The 18,419-nt window shown below is 35.1% G+C and overlaps 3 protein-coding genes across 3 annotated transcripts; all 3 read left to right on the top strand. All coding sequences in view use genetic code 12, as the record gives it.

Moving 5' to 3' along the window:
* Positions 1 to 7,016: 7,016 nt before the first annotated feature.
* PVL30_005423 (uncharacterized protein) lies at positions 7,017 to 8,111 on the top strand (the record flags this gene model as incomplete). Its single annotated transcript, XM_001523831.2, has 1 exon — positions 7,017 to 8,111. One exon carries the CDS (start codon positions 7,017 to 7,019, stop codon positions 8,109 to 8,111), a length of 1,095 nt encoding a protein of 364 aa, XP_001523881.2.
* Positions 8,112 to 13,478: 5,367 nt separating this feature from the next.
* Positions 13,479 to 15,617, top strand: PVL30_005422 (uncharacterized protein; the record flags this gene model as incomplete). Its single annotated transcript, XM_001523830.1, has 1 exon — positions 13,479 to 15,617. One exon carries the CDS (start codon positions 13,479 to 13,481, stop codon positions 15,615 to 15,617), a length of 2,139 nt encoding a protein of 712 aa, XP_001523880.2.
* Positions 15,618 to 16,432: 815 nt separating this feature from the next.
* On the top strand, positions 16,433 to 18,262 carry PVL30_005421 (uncharacterized protein; the record flags this gene model as incomplete). The annotated part of the gene is made up of 1 exon (XM_001523829.1): positions 16,433 to 18,262. One exon carries the CDS (start codon positions 16,433 to 16,435, stop codon positions 18,260 to 18,262), a length of 1,830 nt encoding a protein of 609 aa, XP_001523879.2.
* Positions 18,263 to 18,419: the final 157 nt, after the last annotated feature.

Genomic DNA, 18,419 nt, shown 5'->3' with positions numbered 1-18,419 from the left:
AATCTTAATTTTACAACTACAAATTATTATTTCATTTTTTATTTAATTCTTTTATTTAATTCTTTTGTTTCTCTCTTCTATTGAGAAAGAGAAAAAAAAAAATACCAGCACAAGTAAATTGAATTTCAGCACAAATGCACTACTTTGTATCTGAACCTCTTTTTTTTTTCAATTTCTTCTTTTCTGTTTTCTTGCTTGGCTCCATTATCGCTACAAACAGCCAGCATCGTCTTGCAAAGGACTCCAACCTTTTGGTATATAACATGATTTGATTTGACGAGCAATTGTGAAATGGAATGATTTAGTACTGTTATTATATATATATACATACATCTATGTATATTGTTTTATTTTATTTTATTTTCTATTTTCTTTTCTTTTTTGGTTGGTTGGTTGGTTGATTTACTTATTATTTCCTGATGTAGATTAATGTAAGATTCTAGTGGTTTATATTTTCTTCCCTTTCCTTTATTATCTATAAAGTGTATAAGAATCAACAGCAAGTGGCTATACTATTCTACAATTTAATAACAGATCAGATGTAAGGGATTTTTAGAAAATTGAAAAAAAGGGGGAATAAACGTGGCAAGAAAGGCAATGTACTGACAACTATAACTGTTGGATAAAGAGAATACATTTACCGTTTGCAATATCTAAGAGAACAGACCATGTAGTGAATAGATGAAAAAAAAAAACTAGAGAAGACGAAGAAGAATAAGAAGAAGGGGTCACTTCACCTTTACTTTTTGCTGTTTTGGCATTTCCCAATGGAGTGACTTCTCAGTATACTATATTAGTATCTAAAAAATTATCACCTCATATCACTATGATTAGACTATCTTTTCTTTTCCCAATCTTCTATACCTTCTATCCAAATTTACTACTACATTAATTCATACACACTTTGAATTTTTCATTCGTTCGTTACCCCTGTGTTTAACATGGATTCTGGAACGTTTATGCAAAAATTTTAAAAAAAATGTATGAGAAAATATAGTTTTGACAGTATTAAAGAATCTTTGCATGAAATCATGTCATATTCGAACTATCCCTACCTATGATGTGGAGTCACGGGTATAATTCGTTACAAAGCTTTTTGTTCTCACTCATTCCGGATAAATTGATTTCTCTACTTCTCACATCTCTCGCAACCTTTTTGAAATATATGTACAAATTTAGCATTGATAAATGGATCCAGCAAAAAACATTTGAAATACAAAAATATAAAAAGAAACAGAATAGAAAAATAAAAGAGGTATATCAATGCATGAAGATTGCACTTAGAATTAGATTCGAAATCAGAGTTCAAAAAGTCTGCATTTACGTGATAACTCTTTCTTAGCAATGACAAAAAAAAAAAGAAAAGTTAGTGTTGTTTGGTGTCTAAGCTTGGATGGAACATTAACGTATACCCTGGTGATGATCCTGGAAACTAAGTAAAAAAAAACAAACAAAAGGTTCTTTGTATTCTCTTCAAAACTGAACCAATAAAAAGTTGAATAATCATGTCATTTTGTTACAAATTATAGTGGAACTCGTCAAAAAAAAAAAAAGAAATTTTTACAATAAAACAGAGAAATAGTTAATGAGGGAAATATGTATAGATGCTAGTTGAGCTATTATTTTATAGAGTGTGTCAAGAAACACACAATGTCATTTTTTGTCACCTTCTTTATTTCTTTTTTTATTGGAGCGATAAATGTCTTTTTTGACAAACACTACGGCGATATGCAATAAGTTGAAAAAAAGTAGTAGTAGTGTTAGTAGTAGTAGTAGTAGTACTAGTTGTAGTAGTAGTTACAGCATCATCAGCAGTCAAAGCTTCCTTAGTTTGTACCCTATATTAAACAGATTATGAACTACATAACATTGTCCGATGTCGAAATGAATCATTCAAAAATAATGTATGGGTCACTAGTGGAAATATGCTTCTTTTGTTTTGGACCAGTCTAATGCACCTAGCATGCAAGATAGATCTAGTAGAAACGTTGAGAGGTTCACAACCTTTTCCTTTTTGTTCTATTTGATTTATTTTATCTCTCATCTTTTTTTTTTTTGGGGGGGGGGGGAAGATCTAACAACATAAAAGTTAGATTCTTGATTAGCCATTATCATGGCTAGTGTATAGTAATGGAGTGTGTCAACTTGTGACTAGAACAATAGTATGTTCTACTCTTTACTTCCCTGCTCACTCTTTCATATATATCTATTGTTGATAAACCGAGTTTTGTCACAATATTCATCCAAAAAATTGCAAAAACAGAATTTTGTCGAAAAGATATATTAGAGTTCCTGCATATCAGGCTTTTTGTCAGAGTTCCGGTTTTAAAATTTTTTTTTTTTTTTTTTTTCGTTGTTCAAACTCAAGATGCTTTCGCCAAAATAAAGAAAAAAGTTTGCAAGAGAGGCAAGAGAGGCAAGAGAGGCAAGAGAGGCAAAAAGATTAGAAATGGAAATTAGGAATATGAAAACAACAGAGGGTCTAGAAAAGAAAAACATTTGATGGATAAACGTATATGCAAACATACTCTCCAGTCTTTGCGTTTACGTTTACGTTTACGATTGCAACATGTCAAGAATATATACTATATGGCGTGAAAGAAAGGGCCAAAGAAAGAAAAAAAAGAAGTTGGATAAAGTTTAGATTGACCCAGCATAGCCAGATATATTTAAAAATAGATTTCCTTGGTGGTATGATGCTCAAAATAATGAAGAATGCTGGAGAATAAATGATACAGAAATTAATTACCATACACATCTACACGCAGACAAACAAACAAAAATTCAAACCTTTTTATTACTGAATCATGAGAACAATAGATGCAATATCTTGTAACCAAAGCCAACAGAAGTTTTAATACGCAAACAGGAAGAAAAGAAAAAAAATATAGATGAAATAGCACACATTGCAAGTCACATCTTTCCATGTCTCCATGAAAGAAAAATTTAAGCTCAGAAAGTTGAACAAAACAAAGAACAAGAAAAAGAATACAAGGAACTGGAAAAGACACACTAACTCTGGCACTTAGCCACAATCTCAATTTTAAATTCCATCTAATTTTGAACCATACCTTCCTTTAGATCCATCCATCCATCCATTCTTCCTTCCCACACCCCCCTCTCTGCTCAAACAAAATTTCTTTTTTCTTTTTTTTCTTCTGTTTTTTTTGCTCTTTTTTCTGCCGCCCTATTTTGTACCACATCTAGAAATCAATTCCGCTTGCCAAGGGAGAGGCATAGTCACACACAAACCATCTTGTTGCCTTCTTAACCAAGCTGTTGTTTTTTCAAAAGATGTTGAAAATCACACTGAGTAGTTTTTCTATTTTCTTCATTGTAAAAGTTTAAAAAAAGAAAAAAATGTTTATTATTACTATTTAACAGGAAAAAAAAGAGCAACATTATGACAAACAAAGAATTGGAAAAGGAATGGAATGCTAGTCTAGTGTACAAATTAGAAGAAAAAAAAAACTATAAAATTGTATGCAAAGCTCTATAGACTCTATGATTGGTCCACTGTTTCTACTAGACTTTGTAAACCTCGTAAATCAGTTTTCTCTCACTAAACACAAAAATAGTACTAAATGAAGATACAGAGAAATAAAGAAATTAAGGAAAGGTAGAGAGAGAAAGAGAGAAAGAGACAAAACCAAGCCACATTTCAACTTTAACTCCCTTGCAGTTAATAAGTTATTTCGTATCCACCATGTGTGTGTGTGTGTGCTTAAACTCATTTATCAAACTGAATATTTGAATATTTGAATAGTTGAATATTTGAATATTTGAATAAAACAAAAAGAAACACCACGAACACATCAAAGAGACAGAAAGTTAGGAAAATGAAGTGACCAGCATATGGTATGGGAACCACGTTTATCTCTGTACTTTTTTTTGTTTCTTCCTTTTTTTTTTTTGGCAAGAGTTGGTGGATCTGTTCTAAATGCAAGATCCAGCAAGTAAAACAAAAGAAATCTAAATTTGTAGATAAAGTATATATTTTTTTTTCTATTGCTTTAAAAACTTATTGTTCATTTCTTATTGTTTATTTTCTTCTAGCTAACTTTGGTATAAGGATAAACTACAAAAGTTTCCAACTTTGAGCATATCTCCGTGTCTCCGAATTTCATCTTTTTCCTGGACTTTAAATTAATTTGATAGTAGAGAAAATTCTATAAAGAAAGCGCTTGGTCTTGGTAAACAATTGACGTGTTTGGGTGTTTGGGTGTGTGTGTGTGGGGGGAGAGGAGGGGGGGGGGGAAGAGAAGGAATGCCGAAGAGAAGAACCTATTGTTATCTACTTTTGGTTCTATTAGGAAATTGAAGGGCAATGGGCTGCACTTTATCATTCTTGCACTTTACAATTCTTGTGGTGGGCAAACCAGTGGTGATGTGCACCTCGCAGCCACAAAGTAGCCAAACAAAAAAGAACAAAAGAGAATGAAAAATCACTCAACAAGAGGTTGCAATTTTTACTCTTGTAGTGGTATAGCAAGTATACTCTCTAGACAGACACACGTCTGTAACAATGCAATGGTAACACGAAAATGTCCATCCTATTACTATTATTTTTATTTTCTACTGGTAAAAGAATAAAAAATAAAAGTGAAAGAGTAAACAACAATACATCTCAACTTTTATGTTGCTTATTTCCTTTTAGAGCTGGTTCCAAATGGTAATGTTTGAAGTTTTTTGATAAAGTATAGAACAATCAATACAAACATTCTATTGTGCACCCAGTAGCCCCGGAAAAAGCATTAATATTATGAAAAAGAGTACTCAACCTTGAAAGACCTCAACATATTTAATACAAAACAAAGAAACAATAACAGAAACGAACAAGCAAAGCAACAAACTAATAAACAAAACAAAAAACAAAAATTCGAATTAGAGCAACCAAGTTGATATCTCTCGTAATGAAGACTCAACTTTTCCTCATTTTTTGTTTTTGTTTTTGTTTTTGTTTTTCTTTTCTTCCTTGTCTGCAACAGAGTTTGCAACAAACTAATTATAGAAGGTTTGTATTTTCTGTTCCTTTCCCCTGTTTTTTATTCTCTTTTTTTTATTTTTTTGGTTGAAAATATTTCACTACTCCGATGGAACACCGATGGACCCTCCGATGACTTTGTCGTTTCGCATTTTGCCGATGAAACACTCCGAAACATACGTAGTGGTGATTACGAAGCCTGAAACCAAAACTCAAAGAAGAAAGAAGAAAAGCAAAAAATTGAAATGTGAGTAATTTTTCTTTTACTTCGCTCACAGCCTTCTTTGTCTTCTACTTCTTCTACTTCTTCTACTTCTTCGCATCGGTGTCTAACTGCCTCGTTTTGTCTCTAGTGTTAGCACGTTCCATTTTCTTTCCCATTCTTTAGTTCCCATTCTCTCTTTCCTTTCTTTCTTTTTTTTTTTCTTTTTGTTTTGAATTTAGAATAATGAATGCAAGTTTTTGGTGGTCCATCAACTCACCAAAGGGCAAAAGAGGAAAGCAAAATAGATCTATTATATCTTATTATGCAATGGCTTTGGTTTCCAGGGTTAGCATTAGTTGCAGAAAAGGAAACATAAATAAAAAATTACCACTTATAATATTCTTATGCCTAGCGGTTGGGCTTATTGTGAGCAAAAAAAAAAAAAAAATTAAGTAAAAAAATTTGAAAAGTAAATGGAAAGAAACAGATTATGGCGGGATTTGTTGTCTCTTTGTCTCCAATTCTGACTCTGACTCTGACTTCCTTTATTGCTCTTTTACGTAAGACAATAGTTGATTTGTTGATTGTTGATGATGCTATTTTTTTTTTTTTTGATTTTATACATGGTTGAGATTAAAAATAAAAAAATGGATCTCGTTCTTTTCTTTACTATAGTCTGTCAAAAGTTTATCATATTTCTCTTTATTCTATTTTTAAATTTTCTTGTTAAATTTTTTGTTTGGTTCCTCCACTTCTTCTCTCTCTCTCTCTATCAACTTCACCAAAGTTTCACATTTCCTTCCACCACCACCACCAAATAAAGAATAAAAAAATTACAAAAGTGAAAAATAGACAGTTTACCCGCGAAACACTCAATAGACACTTCACATCCTTTGCGTATTGCGTAATGCGTATTGCTCTTTTGCTTTTCTACTTTTGTAGAAACATTGTTGGACTCATGCATTATTTTTTTTCTCTTTTCTTCAATTCTTACAGAGTCGGGTTTCTGCGCTTTGTACATCATACGCACAATAAGTATCTTGAATCTACACCTTTCTTTCTTTTTTTATTTTTTATTTTATTATTTTTTCACTTTGTCACCCTTCCCTTTCCTTAAGAAACATGGATGATGTTCAGTCTTTATCAACTGTGCAGACCGACTCTTTCCTATTCCCTCTTTCCCTAGAGTCTGCATTGTTAGATTATCTTGAATATTCCCTTTTATATTTGTACATATTTTAATATGTATTTTTATTTTTTATTATTTATTTATTTCGGTTTTTGTAAGCGGTTGTTCATATCACGTAATACTGATGGAGATCTTCCACAACGGGGATTTTACCAGAGATCAGAAGAAGTATAAAGTTTCCTTAATGGGAACCTTTTCGTTCCATTTTTTTTTTTTACTTTGCAAATTGCAAAATATTTAAGACTTGAAGAATCTTCCAAACTATCAGTCAAGGAGTTTTACGAGTATAAAAATTTCGCAGCCACTAGTTTAAATCCAGAGTGAAATATCGTAGCACTTGAAATTTGTTACTCATCTAAACACTGAAAAGATTAATTTATCAAGATAAGAATTAATAAATACTTTGGAGGAAAGGAGATCAGACTTTGCACACTTGCTCTATACAATTCACAGGCCTTCCGAGTATGCAAAATACCTTACGTGAACCAACATCAACGCTATCAATATTCCCTGACCATCAGAGTTTTCAAAACTTTCAAACCTATCAACGACTGTTACCTTGGGGAAGTACATATACGAGCCAACAACCAAGCATACCAAGCCTTGAAGAGTATACACCGTCACACTTGGTAACCAGCATGGATCCAAATTCTCAACAACAACAACAACAACAACAACAACAACAACAACAACAACAACAACAACTGCAGTATCAACCCCTGCAACAACCCCAACATTTCAGCATGCTTCCCGTACATTTGCAGGAAAGTCAACAATTAGCAACTACTGAAGAAGAACCAGAGGTGCACTCTCCTTCAATGGTTCCTGCTCATCTTGCTCAACATTCAAGTATAGCTTCTGCACCTCCTGTGTTTCTGGGGCAAACGCAAAACAATATGATGGTGATGACGACCAATTGGGGAGCACCACAAAGTAAAACAAGTTCAAGTATTGATGGTAATGATGTTCCAACTCAGATTCCTACAGGGTACGAAGCTGGCCTTGATGGTAATTATCACCAGCATCATATCCCACAACATCTCCAGTACTATAGTCAGGGACAAACAACATCTTCGCAACTGAGCTTGAACTCCTACTCAAACCCAAATGCAATCAGCTTTGGAAGACTGTCATCGTCACCTTCCATCTTGTCACAGCCCAATAGACCCCAAGTGTTTCCACTTCAGACGTACCCCGTGTTTTTGCAACATCATTTGCAGCAGCAACAACAACAGCAACAACAACAACAACTTCTCCAACTGTCTCCTCCACCCCCTATAGCTAATATTCCCGTACCTAATAATATAGATGTTGCTCAGTATCCTGACATGACTACCCTAGTCAACTCCAATAGTCTATTACCACTCCCTTTGGTTGAGCACCGGTTTGTTGACCACAAGGTTTGTGAGATTTGCGGCAAGAGAATTACTAGAGATATGTCGCGACATATGCGAACGCATCAAGTTGAAGCAAGATTTACTTGCAAGTTCCCCAAATTGCAATGCCGGCATAAGCTGGGACGATTCAATAGACCTTATGATTACAAAAAGCACTTGCTAAATCGACATTTCCAATTTGACGATCCCGATATCAAGAGATTGCACAACCTAAGTGACAAGTTGAACTCTTGGGGCACGTGTCCCTGTGGAATAAGATTTCTTGCCAGCGTATGGTTGAGTGAACACATACTTGTAGAAGACTTGAGTAGGAGATGCCACTTGTTGGAGATTTGAAATAGAGCACAAAATAGAGAGAGAGAGAGAGAGAGATGAAGCGAGTGTATTGGGGTAGGGAGAAATTGTCGGGGTCAGGCAAGGCTATAGTTCTTGGGTGTAGCATCTTTATATACATATGTTATATTTATATTATTAATATAAACTGGAATATATTTAGTGGAAACATGAACATATAGAGTAGTATAGGAAAAGATGATTATTTCGAGAAATGCTTGACTATATCGAGAGAAAATAAATGTGCATAGCCACTAAGTACCTAATTTCTCAATTGTGTATATCTTTATTCTTTCTATTCTGTTTGCATTTCAAATAGCTGGAGGTTTTGAACTCTTACAAGACCCTTAACAATCAACATTTAGTTTTAAAATTCTATACTTGAATGCGCACTACCAATTTCAGTTACTAACCTCACCTCCCTCTCCTCCTTTCAAATATCTAATAGCTAGTACCAAAGAGTATAATTTTTTGAACTAACGTTGATGTATTCCAAAGCAATACAAGCACTATAAGCAAGAACACGCATTTTCGAATAATGTAGTCAACATTCCTTCAACATTCCTTCAACATTCATTCACCACTTGCAAACAGATTGGAGTAAGTATATTCTGTGCTTAACGTGACATCACTTGTTTTGCATCGCATATTATATTCATTATTGTTTCTAAACTTTAATTATCTTTTTTTTTTTCTGATTCTACAAAAAAGAGAACAAGAGCTTTATGATGGTTATGTAGTCTTGATAACTGTATAATACTTATATACATATATTTAATTCCTTATTTTTATTCTTCTTCTTCTTCTTCTTCTTCTCCTGTTTGCTTAGGTGGTTGGCTGATTGTTTTTTTTTCCCGTTTCCCTTGTCAATCATGCGCAATTGCATAGCTGCATTATTGCATAAGTGCACTGTTGTACATACACGTCTTACTCCAGGCTTGTTCAATGTATACGTCTGCCCCAGATAACCATATAAAAGAATATCAAATAACAAAAAGAAAGGAAAACGAAGCTGTCAATTTTAAATAATGGAATGTGGATGAAAGTATCTGTATTTGAGTATACCGACCTTGCATACGATATTGTATATTTATTTTGTTGGGGAGGCTTGTTCCCAAATATGTCCTTTTTGAAAGTCCTTATACTTCACCAGTCTCTACCGGGTGGGCGACCGCAATGGAGAAGGAGGAGGAGGAGGAGGAGGAGGAAGAAAAAGAAATAGTTTTAGTGGCATAAATGTAACGTTGAAGATCTTGTTGTCGCTATACGTGAATGTTTTTTTTTTTCATAGTTAGATTGTAATTCTCGGATAAGTATCGGGATTTACATCCGACTTCTTCCCTATTTTTACCATCTCTCCATATTGTTGGGCTTTTCAATTTCGACACGCTACTTTTGACATCTTGTAAAAAAAAAAAACAAAAAAAAAACAAAATTAAAAGAAAAACGAGATAAGGATGTATTGTTTATTTTTGTCACACTTGTTTAAGTCTTTACTTTGGAATATTGCATTTGCCGTTATACACTATCTCTCTAGCCAATATAACTTAGTTAAAAATGGTGAGAAACCTTCTTTATTCTTGGTCAACAATTTGCCTGTACATTGTTTGTTTTTTTCTAGAATTCTTTCTTAATGTCTACTCCTCTCTACTTTGCGAATGAAACGCAAAGCCGCCTAACACAATTTGTTTAGCTCTCGAGAGAGAAGAGAAATCACACAAGAGCAAGACAAATATTTAACAGCAAAGAGTGCTTTATAGAAGAGACACACTGGATGCCCTTTTCTTTTAACTACAGGGTAATGTTGCGTCTGTATACGGTGGAGGTGGTGAAATGGGGATGGTAGAGATGCTAGCAAAATATGAGCCAAACAGGGGAATAATCTTTTGTTCAATACAGTTTAAATTGGAAATTTCAAATATATATATATATATATACCATGGATAAAGGACTGTAGGATGTAGATGTAGTGTATGTCTAAAAACGGGGAGTTAGATGAAGCAAAGAATAAACGAATAAACTTCCAATCAAAAGCACTTTGTGGAGTTGTGGCTGGTGTTCCACACTAAAAAAAAAGAAAGAAACTATTTTGAGAGACAATAGAAAGAACCTCTCTTACAATCAAGAGCAATTGCTCCTGAAAATCCTTGAATGCTGTTCTAGATGAAGTCTAGATGATGTCTAAAAATATAGTTGATTTAAATGTATCTTTCCTAAACACCATTTAAATTATAGTAGTCTTTGAAGTTTCTTAGGATATTTTATGGCTTTTAATACATCAAAATAAATGATGCGTTTTTTTCTTAAATCTATTTATTCTTAACAGTACTAGATCATGTCTATGGCACCAACAAGCAGAGAGACCAAAAAGAGAATACAGATATAATTACTATACATTATTAGAAGATCTGGCAAATCCCACAAATCTAGAAGAAAACGAGGTTCAGAACTTTGCTGGCTTTGTTAGTGTGCATAAAAATTTGCATTTGACAGATTGCTTTTCAATCTCTCCCATCAACAGAAAGAGCACTAGAAGAAGAAGAAGGAAAAGGAAAAGGAAGAAGAAGGAAAAATCAAAGAGGTATGTTGTAACAAAGATAAACAGGACAAAAAAAAAGACCCACAAATTTCGACTGGTATTTATAGCTTGGTTCATTATTATCTTTTTTTTTTTTGCAATGCATCAAGACAACAAAGAATATGTGAGGAAGTATGTAGCTTGATCATAAATCCGCCAGTTTAAAAACAAAATTGGTTGTGAGCTTATTCTCATGTTTGAAGAAACCTTTGAATTCAATTTCATAACTTTGTAGAGATAACTACTTATACTAACTAATGTAAATATCTACGGAAATCCGAACATGCGTGTATTGTGTCAGTTTGCCAACAAAAAGATAAACAAATAAAAAAGCATATGACATGGACAAAAAAAAATAGAAGAAAGAAAAGAAGAGGTGTTTGGTAATAGCCACTAGAAATACCATTAACCAGTCAGCATAATCTCTTCGTCAGAGTGTCAAAGTAAATTCTAATTTTTTTTTTTTTCTGGTTTAGAAGTTTTATTTCAGCTTAGAAATTGTATACCACAGGAGGTAGTGTAACTTGGTAATATAATTAAAATATTCTTTTGTACAAAAGTACAACCCATTCATTAGTAATATAAAGGTTAGAGTAAGGAAAAAGTCTTAGCCTATTTATTTATTCCGCACCAAAAGGAACTTACTATATCTCCAAACACATTCACATTTATGGAATTAACAACCAATGTTCTTTCCAATTTTCTTTTTAAAAATAAACAATTTTCACTACAAAGAACATGGCAATACGCAAGAAAAGCAACCTTTTATTTTATTTTATATTTGGTTTTAATTCAATTCACTTTTTTTTTTCTTTTTCTTTTTCTTTTTCTTTTTCTTTTCCTCCAACAAAACATTCTTTATATATGCCATGACTATAATCAGACCTGCATCGTATGATTGAGTGATTATTTCAAACGACCAAGACTCCAAATATTCCAGGAGTCTTGGAATACACTAGACCAATGCTGGTCATGTAATTACCAATACTCCATTTCTTATCATTATCTTCGTTTCTCTCTCTCTCTCTCTCTCTCTCTCTCTTCCCCTCTCTTTCTTCCAAAAGATTGCTTCTACTTTAACTTCGCCATTTGCTCCAACCTTCCTTTTTTTGGTTAGAAAAAAATCTGTTTGAGAATAAACTGGTACTAACTTAAAACTTGGATACATACACCAAAACAATGGGCCAAATTAGAGTCAAATGGGTAGTAGAGAAATAAAATAAAAGGGTAAAACCAACGAAACAGAGATCGATCAAACTTTAATTCAGCCAGTTTAACCAAAATTGTTTCTTCATCTTTTTTCGTTTATCTCTATGCAGCATGTCAGGCTTCGAAGTGAGAAGAAGAAGAAGAAGAAGAAGGAGAAGAAAGAGAAAGAGGATGGTGAGGTAAGGTTTACAGAGAAATGAGCAAGTAGAGCTTGGCAATAGCTTTCATGTAGTATGTCATTTAATAATCTGATGGATGACTATCGCCGTATACATTTCGTTCATTGAAGCCTCTTCTTATGCTTCATGCTCCCAATCTTTCTCTTTCTCTTTTATTCCCTTATCAAAAGCTTTATGTCTCAAACCAGTTGTATAGTTAATGACATCAATTGTTTTTTTTTTGTTTCTATCATCAAGGACTTAATGGCTTTATTCAGCTAGATTATTATTTACTCTTTTACTTTTTGACTCGTTTATTCTTTTGTTCCTTTTTCTGCTAGGTATTGTCTTTTGAAAAGTTAGATCGTGCTTATGTTTGGTAAACTTTACCTCTTCCTCACTAAACACATTTTCAAGTTGAAGAATAAAATATGCCAATGTTCTGACTTCACTAGTGTCAAATTATGCCAGCTTTAATTACAGTGTACGGTTTGTAAGGTAAATATTATATTGACAGTATTATATTTTGTAATTTACGTTAAATGGACTGTGCAACTGTTTGCACACAATCATGCTTGATCGTACATTATCATACATCTTCGCTTAATTACTTCTCTTCCCATCAATTAAATTTACATTCAAAAAATCTCACACTTGACCACTCAACCACTATCAAAACATATACAGTAAAATCTTATTCTTCTCTCAGTTTATAGCAACGGAGAAAAGCAAAAGTTTATACTCGGCATTAAAGACCAGAAACACAGTGGAGGGAAAAAAATGAAACAAGAACTGCAAGAAGGCGAATAAGTGAGAGAGAAATAGATATAGAGAGAGAAGAAAGTAAGGATGGAAAAAAAAGAAAAATAAAAATAATAATAAAAAAAAAAAAAATTTAATAAAATTCAAATATCTCTCAGCCACCATTAAAACTATAATGAGTCTGATAATTTCAGTCTCACCAAACAAGCGACAAGAAGATATCACAACCCAAGAAGTTTTTCCCATTTTATACTATCAATCGAGACAAGCATTTATCTACTGCAACCAATTAATCAAAAACTAGCAAGAACAACTACTATACACACCACCACCATCAATAATACCACTACCACTACCACCACGATTATCACCACCACCACCACCACCACCACTACCACCACTACCACCACTACCACTATAATTAATTATACTACCCCTTCCTGTATTTCTTTTCCCCCCCTCCTTACCCTTCAGTCCTCGTACCTTACACCTTGCACCTTGCATATAATTCACTTGCACACTTTCCCCTGTCCCCCCCTTTTTTTCAATAGATACAAGAGCAAGGCCAAGAGTAACAAGTTTCCAAAACACATATTACAAGAACAATACGGCGTGGTCATCCCTTTCTCCACCCATCGTACTTTATATTTATGAGATTACAAAATGACAGTGAATGAACTAACTCGTTCAAATTCAACGAGCGCCGGCTACTTTGGCAAATCAGCAAACTATCATGCACAACTAACCAAATCCTTATTCAACAACTATCACAAGTCGGTACAAAACATCCAGAATAATCAACACAATCAGAATAGCCAAAGTGCACACCCGATGAACCTCAACCAGTCTTCTGGACACTTAACAATGACGAAGCCATCTTTCGATAATGATGCACATAGTAGTAGGTCTTATTCACACCACGATCACGGATACTTTACTGATAGAGCAGCCATGTCGGTTCCATCATCAAGAATTGAAAATTACTACAACGATAACACCATCGAAGAAGAAATTCAACAATTTATTGATAACAACATTGGCAATACCAATGTTCATGGTGACAACGGTATTGGCGATGGCAACAGTGGCAATGACAATACTTTTAATAGTGGCCACCAGAACAACTTGGATTACCAAGACGGCTTTTTTGAACAACGCAACTATCAACATGCAACTTCAAACCTGATTGCAAACCCTCAGTTCTATTCTACTAATTATCAACCCGAAGAAGAAAAAGGCGGAAGCAGAGGCGGAGGCGTAGGCGAAGGAGGTTTTTTTGGACAGTTTCCTCCAAATTCACACAATACACAGAGTCTGCAGAACCAATTAAATTCACTGAATCTACAAAATCTACAGAACCAATCGATTGCACCCAATGTTCAGGACCCTCCAAGCCAGTCAACTCAATCAAATTCTCTGAATTTATCAAACCCTACAAATACATCAAATGCTGCAAACCAAGCAACTATTTCAAACACACTAGAGCAGCCATATTCATCTGCTTCACTCCAGCCCATGCCTTATTACCCTCAACCTATGCCAAATGCCTTTCCGGCTCAAGGGGTACACGGTGGTAGCCACCTAGTACCCCATTACTACGAAAGAAGACAAAGCTATGACATATCTGCAAACCCACAATCAATGTTTCCCGAGAATAAAGTAGACCCAAGAAAAACTCGTAGAGCACGGCCCATGAAGAAGAAACCAACTTTCCATCTCACTCTCGAAGGAATTAATAAACCCATGACATCACACAGAATGGTCTCCTCTGCTCATTCAGATTCTGGCGCAGACTATTGGAACCGAACACCAAACAGTTATGGACACGGACACGGACACGGGCACGGACACGGTCATGGACATGGACACCAACGTGTGCCGCTGAAGTTGGCATTTACACCAGCGCTCGATGAACTGAAACAAGAATCCATAGACTTTAATGAACAATCTATCCCATCTTTTAATCTTACACCTTCAGTGGATCCACCAACGAATGAAAGAAGAGGATATTTTGACACACCGAAAAGTGAATATTTAAACAATGGGAGTTTCTTTTCCCCTGGGATTAAATCTTCTTCAGAAAACGTCAATGCTTTTGATAGCGCGTTGGATGATTATTTGAAGAATATCGAGTCATCAATATCTGCAAATCAAACACATTCGACTCAAGTTGGCGAAGGGACTTCCTTGAGTAGCTTTACTCCATTAGCGTTTGATCAATTTGATTCTTCACCCAGTGAGCAAAAACCATATGAACACGATAATCAAGAGGAGCACGAAGTGAAACCATACCTCGGCAATGTCAATGCTTTTGATATTAGTAAATATATTGAAGAAGAACATTCTTCTTCTTCCTCTTCTTCACTTCGACCCGATTTATATCGATCGATATCAAACCACAGCACAAGCAGCACACCAGACGAGAAAAAGAAGCGCGTATCCAAAGGGGCCATATGTCCCGTGTGCGACAAATACATAAGCAGAGACTTGACTCGACATATGCGTATACACAATGAAGTTGGTAGATTTCAATGCGTTTACCCAAAGCAAATGTGTAACCACAAAACTCAGAATTTTAATCGACCGTATGATTACAAAAAGCACTTGTTGCACCTGCACTTCCAATTCGATGATCCAAAGGGGAAGAATGCCAATACATTGGGTGAGAAATTACCTATGAGCGGTGTATGTATAGCGTGCGGCGTGAGATTCATTGCTGGGGATTGGTTAAGTGAACATGTATTGACAAAGGATCTCGAACAAAGATGTCTTTATGTCGAAGGTGAACCTGGCGACATTTAAGAGATAGAATTATAAACTAATATATATATATATATACATTGTTTGGGTAGATAGACTTTTTTATGATTTAATTTAGTGAACTATATTGTTATATTGCTTTCACATGTTGGAATATAATGTTTTAGAGTTTTTTTTTTCTTACACGAAGTAGTGGTTGGAGGCAGGAGAAGCTTTTTGATCAAAAGGGTAAAAAGAAGAAAAAAAAAAAAGAATAAGCAAAGTAGAACAGAATGAAAAGAAAAAATTTAAAGGTTTATTGGTACAGTTTTTGGAACGTTCATAACTGTTTGTCAAAAGTTTCTTTTTCGTATAATTACCTTTTCTGAAAAAAGGATAAAAAAAAATGGAATACCAATTCATATTCAAAAATTTGGTTCGATCTTCACATAATGATCTTAAAAGCCAATATGCAAGTCAAGAATATCACGGAAGAAGTTTTTCCTTTTCCTTTTCTTGGTTTGATTTTTTCAAAAAAAAAGAACAAAAAATCTAAACAAGAAATTGCTGTAAAAGATCTCGTATAGCCACTAATTTCTCTTCCCCCTTCCAATTTCCCCCACAAAGCGAAGAAAAACACAAGAGCATGGAAAATGAAACACAAATTGTGCACCTGTGTGGAACGAGTTGCTGATCTGTATTGCGCGTGACTCCACGCCTTAGTTTCCTAATACTGCGCATTGCGGATTACGGACTATAGAGCGCAGAACCCCACCCACCATAATTCATCATAACTTAGCACAATTTCAACAGAATTGCAGCAAAATTGCAACAAAATTGCAACAAAGTATTCTACAGAATTTTGAAACAAAAAAAAAATGCAAGAAATGAACGAGGACGAAGACGCTTGGTCATATTGCTTTCCACCCTCAATGGAATCACTTCCACTAGCCAAAATAGAACTGCTTGGCGACCCAGCACCAATCAATAAACGACTTTCCATACCACTACAGAAGGCTCCGTTGAATCCGCTTACAACAAAGGAGGATGCCAATTCCCAAATATCAAAAGACTCTACGGACAATGAGAATGAGAGCCCCAAACTACTACTAAGGAATCTCAAGGAGTATGAAATCAACGAAAAGTCGCCAAAGATTATAACGTATCGCAAGTCCAAGAGAACGATAAGTGATGGCACATTCGATTCCGCATCAGAGTTGAATACAATTGCTAAATCATCTTCACCGGCACCGGCACCAGCGCCAGCATCACCAGCATCACCACCTGCTAGGAAATATGACAATAAATTATATGTCGATGAGTTCTATAAAGATTCCCAATATAGATATGCCATAATGAAGAGAAATATCGAGTTTCACCAGTTATTCAAGTCACTAGACTTGACGGATCGACTACTTGATGATTTTGCTTGCGCGCTAAGTAGAGAGATTCTTCTTCAAGGTAGGTGCTACATTAGTGAGAGCTATCTTTGCTTTAATTCAAGTCTACTTGGATGGGTTACGAATTTGGTGATCAAGTTTGAGAACATTACCAAAATTGAAAAACGTTCAACAGCGGGGTTGTTCCCCAATGGTATTGAAGTGCATACTGATGAAGGTAGTGTTCACACATTTGCAACTTTTCTCTCGCGAGATCAGACTTATGATTTAATGTTGACCGTGTGGAGCAATTATGCAGCACTGATAAAAGAACCAGTAGAGGAAACAAAAATCGAGTCCTATCTCATGTCTTTGGACGGAGATGATAGAGTTGAACGCGACGAAAGTGGAAATGAAAACCTGGACGAAAGCGACGGTAGCGACGAATCTGATGATGAGCCCCGCTACACCAATCGTGGCCCCAACCAGCATCTGCCTACTGAGCCGAAATATGATAAAATCCCACAAGAAACCGTACTTGCAGAAGCCACCATTGACGCACCACTTGGTCTTGTTTATGCTGTTCTATTTGATCAAAAATTTACAACTGCATTTATTGAATCACACGATGGGTCCGAGCTATCACCGATTCCCGACTTCCATCCATCACCTACAGACCCTACTCGAATACAGCGTGATTATACTTACCAGCGTGCTTTAAATTATGCGATTGGTCCTAAATCGACACGGTGCGAGGTCACAGAAACCATTGAGCATATGAACTTTGCCGATTATGTCATAGTTACTACAACTACAAAGACTCCCGATGTTCCACTGGGTGGCGCGTTTGCAGTCAAAACAAGGTATGTTTTTTCATGGGGTATAAATAATACTACAAACGTATTGGTCAGCCAATACATCGACTGGCTGGGTAAATCATGGATGAAATCAGTTATTGAGAAACTGTCACTCAGTGGATCTACCGTGGTAGTTAATCAGTTGATTGAAGAGGTCAAAGCAGAAGTGGCAAAACACAAAGAGTCGAGTCAAGTTGCTTATACGTCAGATCTGGCAAGAACAGCAGTCGAAGAAGAAGAAAAAGAAGAAGCTGAAGAAGAGAAAGATAAAGAAGAAAGATTAAGAAAAAGAAACGATGAGAAAGCTGCAATGGTTGCCCAAGTAGCCGACGCCGTGAGTAGACTGCCGATGGAATCGAAAACAATCTTGTATACATTTCTTGCTGGTATCACTGTACTTCAGGTGGCAATTTTTTACAAATTGTGGATTTTGACTCTGGCGATTCAAGAATTAAGTGGCAAAGCGGTATGATTAATTAAAGAGGTTTTCATAGATGCCTTTGTTTCCTCATTCTTTAGAAATGTTACTTTGATTTTTAGACTTCTATTCTTTCTTTTTTTTTTATTTTTATTTTTTCAAGAAATTTCGACGGTAAACCTATATGCCAATGTTTTGTAACAGTTCAAAA

This window comes from Lodderomyces elongisporus, chromosome 8 (assembly GCF_030384665.1).
Source record: "Lodderomyces elongisporus chromosome 8, complete sequence".
Taxonomy (NCBI): Eukaryota; Fungi; Ascomycota; class Pichiomycetes; order Serinales; family Debaryomycetaceae; genus Lodderomyces; species Lodderomyces elongisporus.
This window is presented reverse-complemented; position numbering and strand designations above follow the sequence as displayed.